Here is a 19008-nt window from a genome sequence, read left to right on the forward strand (position 1 = left end):
TGTAGCTGTGCTTCCTCTTTTTGTCTTGGTCTTGAGGTGTGGCCCATATGGGAGTGTCTGTCTCTTCCAAGTTGCAAAGTCACCTTGTCTTCCATCTTGTCTCCTTGAGGGCCTGGCCCTGTCTAACTGCCTATAATATTTCTGTCTAACTCGGCTGCCTACAATACTCTGACTGCAGGAGTGCTACTCTATCACATTCGCAAGTCCTACTGTTATTTAAGGGAGAGACTTATATAGGGTAACTACACCATGGAGTGCAAAATTGGGATCCATCTAAGAATTCTGACTCACAGCCAGCCATAAGAATTGTCTAAATAACCAATAAAGGCGATCGATGTGGTTTTGTTTGTTTTTTTTTTGATATGGACTTTTATAACCAAGACGGATTGTTTGAAAATGTAGACTGCCCATACTCATACTAGTCTCATGGCAAGAATATATACAAGCAGGGGAGATGGTGCCTGACAGAAAACTCAAAAGACGCTTAAAACAAAACAACATAAAACAAAAACACCTTCCTTGATTTTACTTTTTATTTAATCTCCTGTTGTAGACGGTGAGTAGCTGAGATGACAGGTGCTCCATCACGCGCAGTGTAATGGGTCAACTGAATTTTGTGCTGTAACTATGGAAAACTATTAGGTTCCTTTATGCTTCCTGTTGTCTACTTTAAAGCATGTGTTCTTACCCTCTGCTCAAGGCTGTTTAGCAAGGAGTAACTGAGTGTCTCCCTCCCTAACCTAATTCCTATAAGCACAGTCAGCAGTTAAAAATGTTCTAGGACTGCGAAAAATTACTAAGGCCAAAAGAGTACCCCGGCCTTGACTGCTTTCCGCAAAGGAGATGCATCCAAATTCCGCAGCCAATACTTCGTTCTATCCAGTCCCATAAGGCTGTTCTTGTCTCGCAGAACTTCGCAGACCCCGCCCCATCTTACCTGCAGACCAGAATGGGGCTTTTCGCGCTAAGAGAGCAGTCACACCTTGCGTAGCGCCTCCCTGCGTGCAGAGCGGCGGAGCGGCCGCCGGCCCAGCTGCTGAGGGGCTCTCAATTTTAACCTGTTCTGCTCTCGGTCTCCTATTTAACTCGAACCTGGCACACCAGCTCGTCTCTTGATTTTGAATTTAACTTCCTTACATCTTTGCCTCGGCCTTCAGAGCCCCTTTGTCTAACATCCATCGGTGTGATAACCGCTTCTTCTCCCGACTTCCTTCAGTATGTCCAACCCGCATCACGCTGCTGCTCCGCCTGGGCGCCAGGAGCCGGGAGCGCGCGCCGCGCTGGCCAGAAGCGAGGGCGCCCGGGACGTGGGCTGCAGGCCCCAGCAGGGGGCGCAGCGAAGTCTCGGTCCTGCGTTCGAGCGCGTCCGCGCCGCTCTCTCCCGCTCCTCTCTATGGTTTCCGCGGCGCGCGCTCGGCACGGGCGGGGCTTCCGCTTCCGGAGGGGTGTCCCAGCGGCGGAGATGGCGGCGGCGGCGGCCGCGGCCTCTGACGCTGCGGAGACCCGGGAGGAGGCCGAGGCGCCGGGCCCCGCCTGGGATGAGTCCCAGCTGCGCAGCTACGGCTTCCAGACGCGCCCCATCCCGCGTCTGAGCCAGAGCGACCCCCGGGCGGAGGAACTCATCGAGAACGAGGTGGGGCGGGGCGGGGCTGGGCCGGGGCGAGCTCGGCGGCGGCGCTCGAGCCGGGCCGGGGCGCCCGGGAGGGGAGGCGGGCGACAGTGAGGGCGAGGACTTCGCGCTGCTGACGGCAGTGTTGCGAAGGTGGACCCGTAAGAGGAGAAGCCAGCTTCCTAGAGCTAGTTCCTTTGCTTTTCGCCCAGGAGCCTGTGGTGCTGACCGACACAAATCTTGTGTATCCTGCCCTGAAGTGGGACCTTGAGTACCTGCAAGAGAACATTGGCAACGGAGACTTCTCTGTGTACAGTGCCAGCACTCACAAGTTCTTGTACTATGACGAGAAGAAGATGGCTAATTTCCAGAACTTTAAGCCGAGGTCCAACAGAGAGGAAATGAAATTTCATGAGTTTGTCGAGAAACTTCAAGATATACAGCAGCAAGGAGGGGAAGACAGGTCAGTGCCCAAGTCTTGGCTTTTCGTTTGATTTAGGAGCATCCATTTTTAAGGAGTGGGCAGAATTGGATGAGCAGGATTGATGTCTTGCATTTCTGAATTCCTGCTGCACGAACTGTCTACTCTTCTCCAAAGGGTGAAGTCTGCTTATTCTATTTTAGATGGCAGTCAAGGGTTATTAGGCACTTTGATTTTCCCAAAGTAGCTCAAGATGAGGAATTGTTTAAAATGTTTTGAGTTGTATAAAGGACAGCTATGAATTTCACACATGGGGGACAGGGCGGGCATTGAGACAGTCTTGCTGTGTAGTCCGGGCTGTCCTTGAACTTTGGGCAAGTCCCCCTGCCTCACCATCCCAAGTGCTGAGATCCCAGATGTGTTATCTTGTCCAGGTCAGGTATTTTTTTAAAAACAGCGGGGAAACCAAACAGTAAATGTCTGTCGCTGGATGTTGCTCTTAGATTGCCAATTTGCAGCCTTTGTTCTAGAGTATTGGAGTGCTAGGGGCAGTTTAAATTGAGAAGTTGTGGGGCTGGGGAGATGGCTCAGTAGGATAAGCGCTTGATTGGCAAACGCAAGGATCTGAGTTCAATCCCCGGTTCCGCAAAAATAAATAAATAAATAAATAAATAAACAAGTTGAGAAGTTGTGTAGTTGTGATTTCGGTTAAAGGATATTGGGATCTTCTAGCCTAGCTAGGAAAGATCAGATTAGACTGAAGATGGGGTTTTTGCTGTTCTGTGATGTACCAGGGATAGCAAACACAAGATGCACTTGAGAGGATGGTTTTTTCTTTTCTGCTTTTAGCCCTGTTTATGAGGGCAGCCCTTGTGTAGACCCAGACAGCATTGAGCATTGAGTCCTGTGCTACATAATGTTGCTTCTTGGGAATTTCTTTCACCGAATACTTGATATTTGTGCTTGGGGAGTGTCCCAGATTCAAAGTTACTTACAAAATTTATATGTATATAATTAATCCTAAGGAGAGTCCAACTGTTCCATTCAAGTCTTGAGGGTTCCATGTAGATAGTGTTTCCAATTTAACCAAGATTTGTAGTTCAAGTTGGTCATGTCATCCTTTTCCTTTTAGAATCAACCTTTTGTTCTAGTAGCTACTATCTGCAACTTTTTATTTGTTTTGACAAGAGGGAAAAAGGGGAAGTGTGGACTGTTTATTAAAGTTAGGGTTGGAAGCCAGTGGCATGCACCTGGGATCCAGCTACTTGGGTAGTCTGAGACTGAAAGATTGCAAATTCAAGCCTGGGCAGTGAGATCCTATCTCAAAATAAAAAGTTAAAATGCCTGGAGATGCAGTGTAATAGTAGTATACTTGCCTAGTATGGGTTTGGTCACCAGCGCCACAAAAAATAAGGCAGTTGGAAACACAGTTCACTTCCATGGGTATTTCATTGGCCAAAGTAAGTGAAATAAGCCTGGCACTAAGCAGACATGGAAGACTAATTCCTCTGTGAGGAAAGACCAAAAGATTAGCTTTTGGTGGATGAACAAGGTTACAATCTGTGACAGTGGCCATTGAGGGCCAAAGGAGGTGTGTCAGGCCTTGAGAGTCTGGAGCAAGGCTAGTTCGTTATTCTAGGCTTTTGCTGGCTATGAAATTATGTGGAAATTCTGTATGTCCATTTTTGTGGAGAATTTTGGATTCTTATGGGTTTATCCTGTGACCTAGAAGGATGAAAATCACGTCTTTTTTTTCTTTTTTGCGAAACCGGGGATTGAACTCAGGGAATCACTTCTTTAATTTTAGTATTGCATAGCGTTCAGGGAAGGATAGATAAGACTTCAGTTTTCAGCTGGGCATGATGGTACGTGCCTGTATCCCACCATTGGAGCTTGAGGCTAGAGAAGCCTGAGGCAGGAGGCCAGCCTGAATTACTTAGTGAGACCTGTCTCAAAAGTGGAATAAAAAAATTTCAGTTCTGAGATGGTATGGTGGTATGCTCTTGTGGTCGCAGCAACTTGATAGGCTAGGGTAGAAGTTCACTAGCCTGAGCATCATAGTGTGACCCTATCTCAAAAAAGAAAAAATTACTTCTATGATAATTCATGTTCATTACAAATGTACATGACTATAGCTGTGGGAGATTTATATTTTCTATGGAAGATGCTGATGTGGATTTGAGTATTTCCAGATGTGAGGAGTTCATGTCAGGGGCTACGTGTGCATGCATTGATGGAATTTTCTTTTTGGGGAATATAGGTTGTATCTACAGCAAACTCTCAATGACACCGTGGGCAGGAAAATTGTCATGGACTTTTTGGGTTTTAACTGGAACTGGATTAATAAGCAACAGGGAAAGCGTGGCTGGGGACAGCTGACCTCTAACCTGCTGCTCATTGGCATGGAAGGTAAGAAATCTTTCAGAAAGCAGCATGGCTTGGAGTCACACAACTTTATTTAATGTATATGGTACAGGGACTCACTATGCAGCTCGAACGCTAGTGATCCTTCTATTTCAGCCTCCCCAGTGCTGGGATTACAGGTGTGCACCACCACACCAGGTCTCAGGGGTCAGGGCAGAGCGCCTGGGGGCTGGGCTGGTGTGGCACATGGTACCCAATGAAACTCCAGTCCTGCGCTTGCCTAAGCAGGTGCTTAATCCACTGAGCTATCTCACCGGCCCTGGAGTCACACAAACTTGACTTCCATTTTTGTCTCTGTACCTTGTTAGCTCCTTGACTGAGTGAGTCACTAGGCTTTTTAAAGTATTAGCTTTCTCGTTTGCAGAAGAAAGCAGATAGTATCTCATGGATAACTGAGGATGAAATGAGGTAATGGAAGTTCAGTTACTTTCATGCACTCTAAAAAAATTTCCCTCTTTCTCAACTGCTGTGTGAGGGCCCCTCTGAAATGCTACTGCTCTGTATTGTATTTGTCTCTATTCAGATTTGCATCCTGGTAAAAAGGAAAACTTACAGATCCGACCTGATGTTTTAAATAGGTTAAATATGTGTGGTGCTCAAAACCCAAAAGGTCTAAGTAGGTATGTGACTGTAAGTCCCTCCTACACCTCTTAGCTCCCACTCTCCTGCTTTGCTGGCCCTGTCCCCAGGGCATTCTGAGACAGTGATTGAGACTGGGCATGGTGGCACGCACCTGTAATCCCAGGGCTTGGGGAACTGAAAACAGGAGAATCGCTACAAGTCCAATCTGTGTAGTGAGACCTTGTAGACCCTGCACTACATACAAAAAAAGTTTTCCAGCAGTGTAGCCGAGGAGTTGACAGTTAACCTGCCCTTTGAAGCCAGTGCATGGTTGACCTACCAGGAAGAAGCCGGTTCTGGTTTCTTTGGGTCTGACTTTCTTTGTTGCTTCCTTTTCCTGTAGCACGAAGTTGGATCCTGCAGGTAGAAGTAGAAAACACTCTCTTTTGAAGATGTACATATGCTCTCCGCACTTAAGAAAGAGGCTTTCCTGGCACACCCAGGAGGGCTGGGGAAGGTTTTCTAAACTCCATGGCCTGCAGAAGTGTGCGGAGGACATAGATGTGGCCTTAGTTACACAAAAATGAGATGGACCATATCCTAGGGCACAACTAAATCAAGGAAGCATGAATGTGTTAAACTTACTTAAATTACACAGCACTCCCTTTGTGATACAAGTTTCCCTCTAGCCAGAGCCAATGGCTCCAGTGAGTCCCATGTTGCTTTGAGAAGTGCTGTATCCCACAGCTGTGGCAAAACAGGAGCAAAAGTTGAAAATCTTGGGCTCCAGGAGAGCTACACAAAACAAGGGCATATTCACCCAACTTCAAATGACTGGTTAACTCAAGATAATATGTTCATTGTGAGAAAAAGTCATTTGTACTTTTCTTTCCTGGAATTCTTTTCACAGTCAAGAAAAATATAAGTATACATAGTATCTTCCCCTGCCAGACTTAATCCATTTTGTGTGCTTAATTCCAGTAAGGATAACAGCCACCATTTAGGAAAGTCCATTGTACTCTGCTAGCTGGTCATGGACCCTTTCCGATGACAGTTGCTATACTTACTGCCCATAAAAATGTAACATTTAAGCTGGGCCTATGATCCCAACACTCAGGAGGCTGAGACAGGAGGATCACTGAGTTTCAGGCCGTCCTAGGCTACATAGTGAGTTTAAGGCCAACCTGAACTAGGTAGCAAGACCTTGTCTCAAATAAAAATAATTGGGCCAGGGAGATGGCTCAGTAGGATAAGTGCTTGACCGGCAAACACAAGGATCTGAGTTCAATCCCCGGTTCCACAAAAAAAAAAAAAAATGCTTACTTTGCTAAGAGTTGTAATTGTAATATTTCTGATTCTGCCTAAAATTTGATTTCAAGCCCTCAGCTGGTAGGGCATGCTGGGCTTCCTTTCTAGGACTGCTTAACCTGTGCTGCAGAGGCACTACAGTAGTCCATTGCTATTTCACAGTTTGACTTTCACAGACTCACTGTTTTGCGGATTTTCAAAACATGAAACTATTGCTGATTTTTTGCTGTATCACAGGATTTTGCAGGATTGTACAGTATGCATATGTTTTTAAAATTACATAGGTTTATGAGTTTAGAAAATAGTTAAGAACATTAGAGGGGCTGGGGAGATGGCTCAGTGGAAAAAGCGTTTCCCTAGCAAGCGCAAGGGTCTGAGTTCAGTCCCTGGTTCCACTAAAAAAAAAAAAAAAGAAAGAAAAAAAGAACATTAGAAGTACTTTTAAAAGTGGAAAGGTTTATAATTTGGGAAGGGTTTATAAAGCCTTAAAATATATATAAACATGAAAATAAATACAGGGCCATGGAGATAGCTTGGTGGTCTAAGCACCTACCTGGCAAATGCAAGGACCTGGGTTCAGTCCTTGGTACCACATGCCATGCTGGCCCGAAGCCAAGCCAGCCACCAAAACTGGGCATTGTGGCACATACCTGTAATCCCAGCACTGGAGAGTCTGAGATTGTAGGATCACTACAAGTCTGAGACATGTAGTGAGACCGTGTACCAAATACATGCATAAAAGATTTAAAAAAATAAGTATGAACATTGCTGCTTCACTTATTTTCACTTATTGCGGGTGTCTGGAACGCAACCTCCATATAAGTGAGGGACGAGTGTACTTTGGATAAGGAAATGTTTTTCTTCGTACAGGAAATGTGACGCCTGCTCACTATGATGAACAACAGAACTTCTTTGCTCAGATAAAAGGTCATAAGCGATGCATCTTATTCTCGCCAGATCAGTTTGAGTGCCTCTATCCATACCCTGTCCACCACCCATGTGACAGACAGAGCCAGGTGAGCTTGTGTGGCTGAAGAAGGGTGTAGAACTCCAAATTCTAGGAATGTCTTTGAGAGCATTGTTCCCCTTTCCTGTGGTGCTAGGCCAGATTTGGATCACAGGTTGCTACCTTCTAGACAAGCCCCGAGGATGATTTCCCAGTGTAGCTCACATCATATTCCAGGCTCCTCAGGTGACCCAGTAGACAGCCCAAAGAGCTGCTTCTCAGGAGCAGATGTCACTGAAGCTGATGGACTCATTTTACAGGCTTGTGAACAAAACATGTATGTTTCCATTGGATTTCATCATTGATTTTTGTTGTCATGTATGCTGTTTTTGATATGGTAAATAAAAGAGATATGTCATTTGTATTTCCTGGATTTAAGTGAGGCACTTATTTGACTCCACAGTCAGCAAGAGATATTCTTTCGGAGGACTCTGTTGATTAGAACTTGTTCTGGGAGCAGAGTTGCTGAGGGTTTGCGGGATGGATGAGTTCTGATTTCTTAGCCTTTGAGCAGTCTTCGGACGTTGGGCACACCGAAGCCTTTGACTCTCAGCACTCAAGTCTAAATGCCTCGTTTTGTTCCCCTAGAGGGATGTGCAAAGGTAGCTAGTACATCGTGGTTTTGGTAGCAGTCTGGCGATTGACCTTCTTCTTTTTCTTACATCTCTTAGGTGGACTTTGATAATCCTGACTATGAGAGATTTCCCAATTTCCAAAAGGTGGTTGGTTATGAAACAGTGGTTGGCCCTGGTGATGTTCTCTACATCCCAATGTACTGGTAAGGAGGCGGCTGTGGGTTAGGCTGTCTGGGAACTTCCTTTTTCTTTTTTTAGGTATTTGGTACAGGGTCTCACTACGCAGCTTGGACTCACAGTGATCCTCCTGTTTTCAGCCTCCCCAGCACTGGGATTATAGGTGTGCACTGCCACGCCTGGTCCCTGCACTTGCCTAAGCAGGTGCTTAGTCTGCTGAGCTATCTCACCGGCTCCCCTCTGGGAACTTTGTTTCTCATTCCCTAGAAAATCTTGTGTCCCAGTCTTGAGACAAAATTGAAAATGCGTACGGCAAGGTTAATTCAGATGTACCCCGTGTGTATTTTGCAGGATGAGCATAAAGGTACTGTCTTCACTATTTGCCTTGTCTTCTGCTTAGCTTTCTGTTACCCCCTGTGACAAGTGACCAGGAGCTTCTTTGTTCTCTTGTAGGTGGCATCATATAGAGTCATTATTAAATGGGGGGATTACCATCACTGTGAACTTCTGGTACAAGGTGAATGTGTTTCCTTGTTTGATTGATTGACCTAGAACTGGGGGTGCAGTGGAGTAAATGTAGTGATTTTGGCTGAGTTGGGATAGCTGGCCATCCCCAAAAGTGATTCCAGGATCTCTAGGGGAAGATGAAGAGGGAAAGGGTTGAATCAGTTTCTTAGAAGGGAGAAGGAACTGGAAGCAGTAGACTGACACTGAATCCTACTGAAGGCATTGCCTGTCCTGCTTCCTTTGTAGGGGGCTCCCACCCCTAAGAGAATTGAATATCCTCTCAAAGCTCACCAGAAAGTAGCCATAATGAGAAATATTGAGAAGATGCTTGGAGAGGCCTTAGGGAACCCACAAGAGGTAAGTCAGAGTGAGTGTGGCACCCTTCATGGCTCTTTTGTCTCAGTGTCTGATGTCCTCTCCATATAGGCTATGGGTATGTTTAGAAAATCCTTGTTTTCTCTGAGAGCTGGGCTTGACTGGTGGATCAATTATAATCTGTTCCATGCTAGTAGTAATGTTCCCCATGAGGCTTATGTGCCAGCTGGGGACCCCGAGGGGATTTTTCAGAATAAGAAGCATTCAGTAAAGCGTCTCCTTGTGTTCTGTCTCAGCTGAGCCAGGGATGCTCTAGGTAGTGCTGAGACCTTGCCACGCAGGTGCACCACTGGCCCATTGGGTAAATGGGGGAGATTTATATTAGAAATATTTTTGCTTTCTCTTCAGCATCCACAGGTGCCTTTGAGATCAGGAGATGGCACTGGACCCAATTTGCAGGTGGCCTGTTGTTAAGGCCCTTGACATTCCTTGAGGATACTGGAGAAACATGCAGACACTCTTGGGTGTGAGAGCTGGTGAGCTCCACCAACCTGTCTTTTTGGTGCTGCTTGCACATAGTGGGTATTGTGAGAGGGAAGGTAGTACAAGATGAAACCGCCACCCCTGCCCCACTAAGGAGGAATCATGCTCCAGAACATTGTGTTGACCTTCAGGAAGAACATGGATTAGAGGGTTTATAAGATTGAGTGACTGTTTCGTCCTTATCTTTGGCTAGACACTGAATGTCTCTAGGTACATTGAGTCCAATTCCAGGGTAGAGCAGGAGTTCTGACTGGTTCCTCATGTCTCTTTACAGGTGGGGCCTTTGTTGAACACAATGATCAAGGGCCGATACAACTAACCTGCCGGTGGTCAATGCCTCCTGCCAGGTGACTTGTCCCGTCCACATGGCTTCGTTGATGAGGACAGGAGACTCCAAGCACTAGTATTGCACACTGCACTTAATGGACTGGACTCTTGCCATGGCCCTAGAGCCAGGTGTTTAGGGCAAGGCAGAGTGGTCACACTACTCCTGCGTGGAGGGACTTCTCACCCTTGCCTCTGGGGCCCCAGCACCTTCCCTCCCTGACCCCCAAAGTCCTGCATTCAGTGCGTGGAGTTCCAGCTTCTGGTTGTCATCGTATCTGTGTGTTAAGTTGTGTCACCTTTGGGCTGTGTGTGCATGCATGCACACACGTGTCTGTTCCTTGTTCCCTCCTTCTGGGCCAGGGTATCACCCTGGCTGTTTGTCCCGTCTCCTACAACCTCAGTGCCTCAGCCTGAGAAAGAGGAGATGCTCTTAGACCCCACTACACCTGGGCTGCAGGGCCCCAGCCTTTCTAACCATTAGGTCAGTGTGTCCTCCACCAGCTTCCGCAGAGCTGGGCTCCAAGCCAGGTAGGCATGGTTACCAGGACTCTGCTAGGCAGATTGTAAAGGCTTACCTTGGAGAGCCTAGATGGCCTTCCAGTGGGAGAGAATAAGATAGCTTCCATCTGGGACCTAAAAGATCAAGCCATACATAGAGAGGAACCTTGGAACATATGAACCAAGTATTGTGCATATGTTCCAAATTAGAGAAACATACAGCTTTTCTCTTTCAATGCCAGCCTTTGCCTGTGTGCTGGATATCAAGGGAGTTCCCCTAGCTGTGGCTTCTCTAGGCTCTCAAGCCACTGCATTTGTGCAGTGGTGTGTGTGTGTCCATACCAGCCAGCCTCCCTGCTTACCAGGGTTCCCCACTGCTTGCCTTGTCCAGTGTGACGCTGCAGTGTGACCCCTGAAGTACTGCCTGACTTAGCGTACAGCTTTTTAACTTGGATTTTAGCCATCATATGTTGGTCAGGTCTCAGTGCAACCTGCCTGAGGCTGACTGGCTCTAGCCTCCAGGCCTTGTGCCCTCCTGACTGGGCCGTATCCTCTACTCCTGCTGAGCTTCCTGGCTGAGTAGATGACATGGGGTCGGGCTTAGGCAGCTAACTCTACACTTCATCCACCTCAGGGCGAGGGCGAAGATGTAGCCCTGCCTTTTAGAGCCAGCTCCTCTGCAAGAACCCACAATAACATTACCTGACATCCTTGAGAGGGCAGCTGGCAAAACACAGTAGAACTTTCTCTTCTGTTAGTAAGTACTATGGACACCTGTCTCAGGGCTGCTGGGCAATGGCTTTTGTACAACACAAAGGGCCATCATCCGCATATAGTCAGTGGGCATGGGCCCTTGGAATTGGGCATTGGTGGCCGTGCACATACTCACCTCCACTTCCTCCATCCTTTCCTCTCTGGAAGAGAAAAATTTGAAAGTCTCTAGTTTTATTTCACCCACTTTTTTTTTTTTTTGCCAAAGGTTTACTTCCATTGTCTGAGCTATGGCTGTCACCCCCAAAGCTCAGTTTACAGTGCCCTGATGGACTGAGATTTGTGTGTATGTATGTGTGCAGATTTGTATGTATTTTGGAGGGGGGTGTTCATGTAGTACTCCATTCTGGGGCTCTGGTACAGTGGCTGTGCAGACATGGTACCTTCTCAAGTATAGCTCTTTTAAATACAGCCAGTGCTGGGAAATGTGATTGAAGTGAACTCCATGCCTTTACGTCTTTCGGAAAAGAAGTACAGCAAAGAGAACAAGGCAGGTGAAGGATGAACTTGGCCAAGTGACCCTTGGAAATAGCAGATATTTTCATTTAGTACATTATCTGCACTCCTGCCTCACTCTCCAAAACACAGGTGCTTTGCAGTGGGGAGTTGAGTGCCACTGGGTTGGTCTTCACAGGCTCCCATGGATGAGGGCAGAGGGGGAGACTAACAATCCTCAGGGCTGGTCCAGGTCTGTAGTTAGGAGATAGCCACCCTGAGTTGTAGGCCTCTGCAAGGGAGCTGTTTTTACTTGACAGGTGAAAACATGGGCTTAAGTGACCTAGAGTTGTCAAGGTTCAAACAGCACCATTTGGCTGCAAGCTACCCCCCTCTTCCTTTCAGCCAAACTTGATTCTTCTCTTTCCGTCCCAGCCTTACAGCACAGGTCCTCTTCTGGACCTTACCTATAGGATGGTGTTTGCAGGAAATTGGCCTAGGAGGGTCCAGAAGTCCAGCTCCAGGTGAAAGCCCTTCTGTAGCACAGCTAAAGACATTGGAAAACTGTTGGGAGTCAAGGATGCTGAGAGCAGCTGGGGGATTGAGCTCTAGATCTTGTTGAGTTGCTGTGTGCCCTGTAATAGGTCGTATAACCTTCCCAGAGTACTTCTGTATCAGAATTGAAGCTTCAGTTGCTGAGCTTAGCTAAGATTGCTAAATTCTTTTTCTTTCTTTTTTTTTTTTTAAATTCAGGCTGACTTTGAATTCCCTATGTAGCTCACACAGCCCTCAAGACAGTCCTGCCTCAGCTTCTCAAGTGCAGGGATTACAGGTGTGTGCCACCATGCCTGGCAGAAGTCTTGATTGTTCTGCCCCTTTCCCTGGGGGAGTTGTTGGTTCCTCCCCTTGTTTACCAAAGGGTAAGCTTGAGGCTCAAGCTCTGTTTGTGACAGAAAAAACACTGCTGGTAGCATGCTTGCCTTATACTCTGGCTGGAAGCATGTGAGGCAGATGTGCCAAGACAAGGTGGGAACTTGGGTCTGTCTAGGGGTCAGCCATATTGTAAGCTTCTGTTTTCACATGCCAGGTATAGAGGAAACTTTGGGAAGTCAAATATTTGTGTGGGTGGTGGGGGTAGGGGCCCAGGCTGGAGGAGGGGCTGATCTGGGCATCAGTTGAGCAGATGCCCAGGATGCCTGGGGGAGACCAGCTTCCTCTACAAATCAGGGCTTTAAATTACAAGGTTTTTACCAATGCGAACAGTTGGGGGAAGTCGTCTGCTCTCATTTGCGTAATGGTTTCTGTCACTGGTGATTAGACACAGGATGAAGGAAAAGAAATTTGACAATTAGGAATGAGCGATCATTAGTCTGAATCTGTTAGGAGACAGGAGAAAGGAATGTTACTGGCCAACCCAGTATGGGGGGGGGGGGCATTGCTTCTGTTCCCCAAGAGACACCTGGGCCAGATACACTTTGAGTGTTTCCACAGGTGGCTGGAGCTTTTACTTCTGAACGAAGACAAGTGCCCAGCCCGAGGTAGATACAGCAACAGAATCTTTGGGCATGAGCCAACGAAGATAGAGATGGATGGTGTCAAGTTTAAAGGAATTAGGGCAGCGAATACATAGAGTAGTTATGCTGTGTGTGTGCTGTTCTGGGGAAATGTATCCAATAGCGCTCGGGATCCTACACTCCTGACAAGTATTTTTCACACCACTAGGTATGAAAGAAACCTGGTCTTAATCAGACCCTGAGTTTGTGCTTGGTGGGGAAGGAAAGCTCATGGCAGAGCAGAGGGTGGGACCCACCATCTGATAAATTGGTGTCTCTGTGGATAGGTTAGAGACAAGAGGATGTTTTCGGGAGAGCACTGCTTGCTACCTCCAGGCTGGTCTGAGCCCCTTGGATCTCTGGGGAAGGGCTCATCCTTCAAGCTTCCCTTCAGTGTTAGGGTTTTTTTTTCCCCACACCACCCAGCGATAAGGTTACTATTAAGCTGAGTTAAAAGGCATGGAAAATTCTTAGATTTGTGTCTCTGAGTTACCTTCTCTCTTTTCTCTAGCCCTTCAGACTTTTATTTTTCTATTCCAGTACCAGGGATCAAACTTGGGACCTTGTGCTTGCTAGACAGGCACTTAGATATCCCCAGTTCTAGCCCTTCAAACTTTTAAGGGCAACGCTGACTTGTGTCAGTTTGTTCCTCAGTTTTGTGGGTTGTTTGTAGACGGTTCCTCAAATAAGAGGCTTCCAAGAATAGGAAGGGTGGTGATTCTTTTCAGTGTGAATCAAGGATGGGGCTATGTTCCTGCCTCAGTATTTCACCCTCAAGATGCTGGTGCAGCAATGGCTGAAAGCCAGTGCCTTATTTCACCTAGGTGGAGTAGGTAGTGGAGTTTACCTGGAAGTAAGTAGCTCATGGGCCCCGGAGGCCCAACTCCGGATGCACGCCCTCCACTCTGAGCCTCCTGGCTGCTTGTCCTGCCTGTGCGCTCCTCTTGGAGCCCCTTGTGCTGTGCTCAGAGGTGTGCAGTTTCCCTTTCTAACTCTTCCTCCAGCCTCTCAGTGGTCTACCCTGCCCAGGCCTTCCAGTGGCCTCTTCAAGGCCTGTTTTGCCCAGCAGTTCCCCTCCATCAGAAGCTCCATAGCTGCCAGAGTGGACATACTGGCTCAGGACCCCTCTCCTGGGGTTGTCCCTGTTCACCTTCCAGTTCTCACCTCAGGGAGCTCTTGTCGCCCCTGCTCAGTGCTTGCTTCCCCCCCCCCCCTTTTTAATGTTACTTGGTACAGGGTCTCACTGCACAGGTTGGACTCATAGTGATACTCCTGTTTTCAGCCTTCCCATTGCTGGGACTACAGACATGTGCCACCATGCTTAATCTTGGTCACCAGCCAGGGGGGCATAGCATGTGGTGCCAGGGATCCAGCCCCATCCCTGCACTTGCCTAAGCAGGCGCTTAGTCTACCTAGCTATTTCATCAGCCCAGTGCTTGGTTCTATCTGTGCTGCTCCCTTGCCATTTCTGTCAGAGTTAGACATTCTTGGATTAGCTTGTCTCATTCTGGGTCCTTCCTCATTGTTCTTTAGGCAGCTGTGTTTAATCTGCATAGGGCCTGTAGTCAGGGAGGGGGCGGAGAGGGACGTTAGAGAGTATGAGGGCCCGGGGAGTAGGGACTTGGTCAGGAGACTCACAGGTGGCACTAGGCTGATAAACCAGCATAGAAGGAAAGCATTTGTTCCCGTTGTGTGCTTGGGGTCCTGTGGGTTATGGTTGAGGGGCATTTTGTGAACATCTAATTTCTTTTGCGTCTTTGGCTCTGTCACTTAGGTTGGCTAACACCACATTCTAATGGGTGCCAGAAGGGAATGACAGACTGGTAGTCTGGTTTCAGGAGTGGAGGTTTGAAAGGAGGAGGGAGGCTCTGGAGGGTAGAGGGGCAGGAGAAAGGGGACCTAGGGCTATCTCTAGTCAAGAGTTTTGAGTACAAGAGCTGAATCAGAAAGTTTAAAGATGGCACTTTACCCCTAAAGTCTGGTCTCTGGGAATAAAGATGTGTCCTTTAACTTTCTATGGAAAACAGTCTAGTGTAGGATCTTAAAGCGTGAACTGTGGAGATAAATTTTAGTTCAGATTTCTATCTTTGAAACTTCCAGTTGGGTTTGACCTATGTTGAACCTGAGTTTCCTGGACTAAATATGTGGGATGGGGACAGTGATGTTGAAACTACCTCAGGGTTGGATTAGCAGAAACAATGTGTGCAAAGCTTTGGCACAGTGCCTGGCAGGCACTTAATAAATGACTGTGGTGGTGGGGGTGGTCATGTTTTTTTTTTTTTTTTTTTTTTGGTGGAACTGGGGATTGAATTCAGGCCCTTGTGCTTGCCAGGGAAGCGCTTATTCTACTGAGCCATCTCCCCACCCCACTCCTTTTTTTGTTTTGATTTTTTTTTTTTTTGCGGAACCAGGGATTGAACTCAGGCCCTTGTGCTTGCCAGGGAAGCACTTATTCCACTGAGCCATCTCCCTGCCCCCTGTTGACAACAAATACTTTTTTTTTTTTTGGTGCTAGGGATCAAACTCAGGACCTTGAGCTTGCCAGACAGGCATTTAAGCCACTGAGCTATCTCCCTGGCCCCCTGGTCATGTTTATTATGTGACTGACTTGGAAACTTGGTCTCACTGATGTCTAAGCAGATTTCCAGTGACTCTGCCTTTAGAGAAGAACACTGGGAAGAAACAATAAGGAATGTCCCTGGAGATGTATGTTGAGTTGGGAGCGGACAGAAGAGTTTTGACTCCTACACTGGGTGCTGGGCAACGTCTGATGTCTCCTCTGGCAGGTCAGCCAGATTCTTGCCGTCACAGCAGCCAGGCCCTTGGCAAGGAACTGTCATTGTGTGAGTGATAGGGTGCTTCCTTTCATCCTGGAGAAGCTGTTGCCTCCTCGCCCCAAGAGAGGTGTGCTTAGCTCTTGAGCAGGGCAAGCTAGAGCTTCAGTTTCTGCTTCTGGTACTACTACTCAGTGACCTGAGACTGGAAAGCTCACACCATCACTGCCCTCACTGGGGAGTGATCTTTCAAAATCTCTTTGGAAGAGGTAACACAGCAGTCATATTAGGCCCCATAGTTTACTTGTTGTCCATACCCCTTGCTGTGCTAAATTACAAGTATATTCATATGGATGCAGGACAGAAGGCCTTTTGGAAGAGAATTCAGAAAAATGGGAGCTGGTTAGTAGCTACCATCTCTTGTGTATTTCTCTTCAGTGGTGCTGTCAGGTCAGCAGGGGAATCGGCAGGCAGGCAGAGTTAAGGGTGCACCAGAGAGAAGTGCCTAACCCCGCTCCAGTTGGTGCCCACAGTAGTTCTGCAGGAGGTGACAGTCTGAGCTGCTGTCTGAAAGATGTGTAATTGTTACTCAGGACTGGGGAGAAGCGAAAAGTGTGCGCTTGGTCTGGCTTCACTTTCTCCTGGTCCAAGGTAAGGACCACTTCATGTCTAGGGGTTCTGTGAACTACTCCAGAGAAAGGGCCAGATGATGGATCCTGAATGGAACAAGACCCATTAGTCACAGAAACCTTTGAAGGTTAGTTTAGCTGCTGACCCACATTGTTCCTGGAATGTAGATGCACTGGACTTGCTCATTTGTAGCCCCTCCACTGCCCTTGGCATTCTGGCCTCTGGACTGGGCCCTAATAGGAGAGGTTCAATCAGGTCACTCAGACTTTAACCTGGCGTGTATCTGGTTGGTTGGAATTCTCAGTGACCGTGGACCCTCTGATCCTAGAAACTGTCTCGCTGCAGCTGTGGTCTCCATATGAGCCAACCCAGCCTCTTGTCTCTGTATGAGCCAAGCCTCTGCAGTGCCCCCTGGTACTCCCAACACTGGCCTTGGAGTGAAGAAGATGCCTTGGGCCAAGCCCACCCTCAGCTGCAGGCCCTAGAGTCACTGCTGTCACCTTTCTAGGTCTCCGGTTCAGTTCCCTAGGTGGCTGCTGTTTGGCCCTTGCCAATTTAGCTGCTTTACTGTTTGCCTAAGACCTATCCATTTGGTTGCTGAGGTCAGTCCTGTTTGTTCCTTAATGAAATCTGACGTATGTCTGGTTCAGGTTTATTCCCTCTGGAATGTAGTGCATTGTGTGTATAGGGTAGTGGTTGAGAAGGCTTTACATACTTAATCTGCCATTCTGTGTGGCCTTCAGCAAAAGGCAAAACTGCTTGAAACTCAAGTTCTTTTTGAATCCCAAGTTTGTATGCATAAGGGTCACATTACGTGACCTTGTCAGACTTATGTAAATTACCCTATGTAAGGTCATAGCAAGCTGTCACCCTTAGCTTTGGAGGCCTCAGGCTTCTTCTCAGTTGCTTCTCCAGCTTTCCACCTGAGGCTGTTTTGTCTTTGGCCCTGTTTTGTCAGCTTCTGCACAGGTGCATGTATGAGCAGGTGCAGGTATGAACATCAGTTCTCCACACCAGCAGTTCCCAACCCTTCTTAGTGACCTTGGGCTTTCAGAGCACCATCCCCACTGCCATCGATAGGAGATGCTGTCCCCCAATTCTTTAATATTAGAAGTACCTGGAATACATTTAAGACATTAGAACTGCTCCCAAGTGGATAAGAGGTGAGGTCTCAGAAGAGGCATTGTTTTGTGCAGGCTGGCAGTGGCAGAGGGCAGGAGGGAGGTGCCAGGCTGTGTGCAGTGAGCACAATGAAGAGGGGTGCAGGAGACGAGATTGGTTCAGGCTTCCATTCTGCTCCACAGGCTAAGGGCCATAAGCTCAGAAGGCTGCCTCCGTCTGCTTTCGAATTGCACTTTTTGTTTGTTTTTGGTTTTTTGACACAGGGTCTCACTATGTAGCATAGGCTGTCCTTGAACTCACCATGCAGCCCACTCACAATGCTGGCCTTGTATTGGGGGTGATCCTCCTGCCTCAGCCTCCCAAGTGCTGAGGTTACAGATGTCCTTTTTGACCATGTTGAGCAAGCCCCTGGCAACTCTATATTGGGTGTGGCCATGTTCTTATGAGGACTTGTGTGATACATTGATAAGAATGGAGGCCTAAAAGTGGTTCCAGGACTAAATTAAGGTTCTGGGCCTCAGCCTCTGCCCCTGTGAGAAATGGGAAGACCTGTGTGTCTGACAATTTTTTTTTTAATAAAATTTTTAAGGGGCCAGGGAGATAGCTCAGTAGATTAAGCGCTTGTCTGGCAAGTACAAGGGTCTGAGTTCAATCCCTGGGTCTACCAAAAAAAATAAAAGTTTAAAATTTTACTTGTTCACTTGATACAGAGTCTTGCTGCACAGCTTGGACTCATAGTGATCGTCTTGTTTCTGCCTCCCCAGCACTGGGATTACAGGTGTGCGCTGCCATGCTCAGTTATGGTCACCAGCACTGCACGCATGGGCATGCCAGGCAGGCGCTTCAATCACAGAGCTACCTCCCCCGCCCAAGAATGTTTCTTAAATGCCAGATGCAGTTACTATGGAAATTGCTGGGAATAGCTCTGCACTAGTCTCAGGGCTTCTCTCGCCCTGCTTGGACTCACACCACAGTGGAGTAGCAGAAGAGAGGACTGCAGGTGAGGAATGCAGAGTGGGAAGAAAAAGATTGTGGAGCAGGACCAGGAGCAGAGATGCTTCAGCTAGGACAGGATACCAAAGAATAGGAGGAGACCTAGACTGGGTTGCTGTCTTAGCCCCAGAGCAGGAGATGAAGCAGAAGGGTAAATGCAGAGCCCAACTGCTGAGTAGGAAGAACGTGGGTGGCATGGCAGGGAGCCTGAGTGGGATACATACTACTCCATGTGGGTTGTGTGACTTGGGCATGCTGTCTTGCTATGCCTCAGTCCCTTGCTGTTTGTATATATATCTTGGGGGCCTGATTTTTGAGACATGGTCTTGAATTCAGTGATCCTCCTGCCTCAGCCTTCTGTGTGCTGAGATTACAGGTGGGTTTCACTCTGCCTAGCTGTCTTCGTCTTTAAAGCCAGTAATACAACCTTCCAGGTACAATAGATGTGAAAGTACTACC

At 47.6% G+C, this 19008-nt stretch overlaps 1 protein-coding gene across 1 annotated transcript; it reads left to right on the forward strand.

Moving 5' to 3' along the window:
• Nucleotides 1-1420: 1420 nt before the first annotated feature.
• On the forward strand, nt 1421-10031 carry Hif1an (hypoxia inducible factor 1 alpha subunit inhibitor). The gene is made up of 8 exons (XM_004631436.3): nt 1421-1633; nt 1822-2072; nt 4291-4439; nt 7194-7339; nt 8001-8107; nt 8535-8598; nt 8835-8945; nt 9721-10031. The coding sequence occupies exons 1-8, from the start codon at nt 1463-1465 to the stop codon at nt 9763-9765; spliced, it is 1044 nt and encodes a 347-aa protein (XP_004631493.1). The 5' UTR covers nt 1421-1462; the 3' UTR covers nt 9766-10031.
• The last annotated feature ends 8977 nt before the right edge of the window (nt 10032-19008 follow it).

The sequence above is a fragment of the Octodon degus genome, unplaced genomic scaffold (genome assembly GCF_000260255.1).
Source record: "Octodon degus isolate 3935 unplaced genomic scaffold, OctDeg1.0 scaffold00042, whole genome shotgun sequence".
NCBI classification, from domain to species: Eukaryota; Metazoa; Chordata; class Mammalia; order Rodentia; family Octodontidae; genus Octodon; species Octodon degus.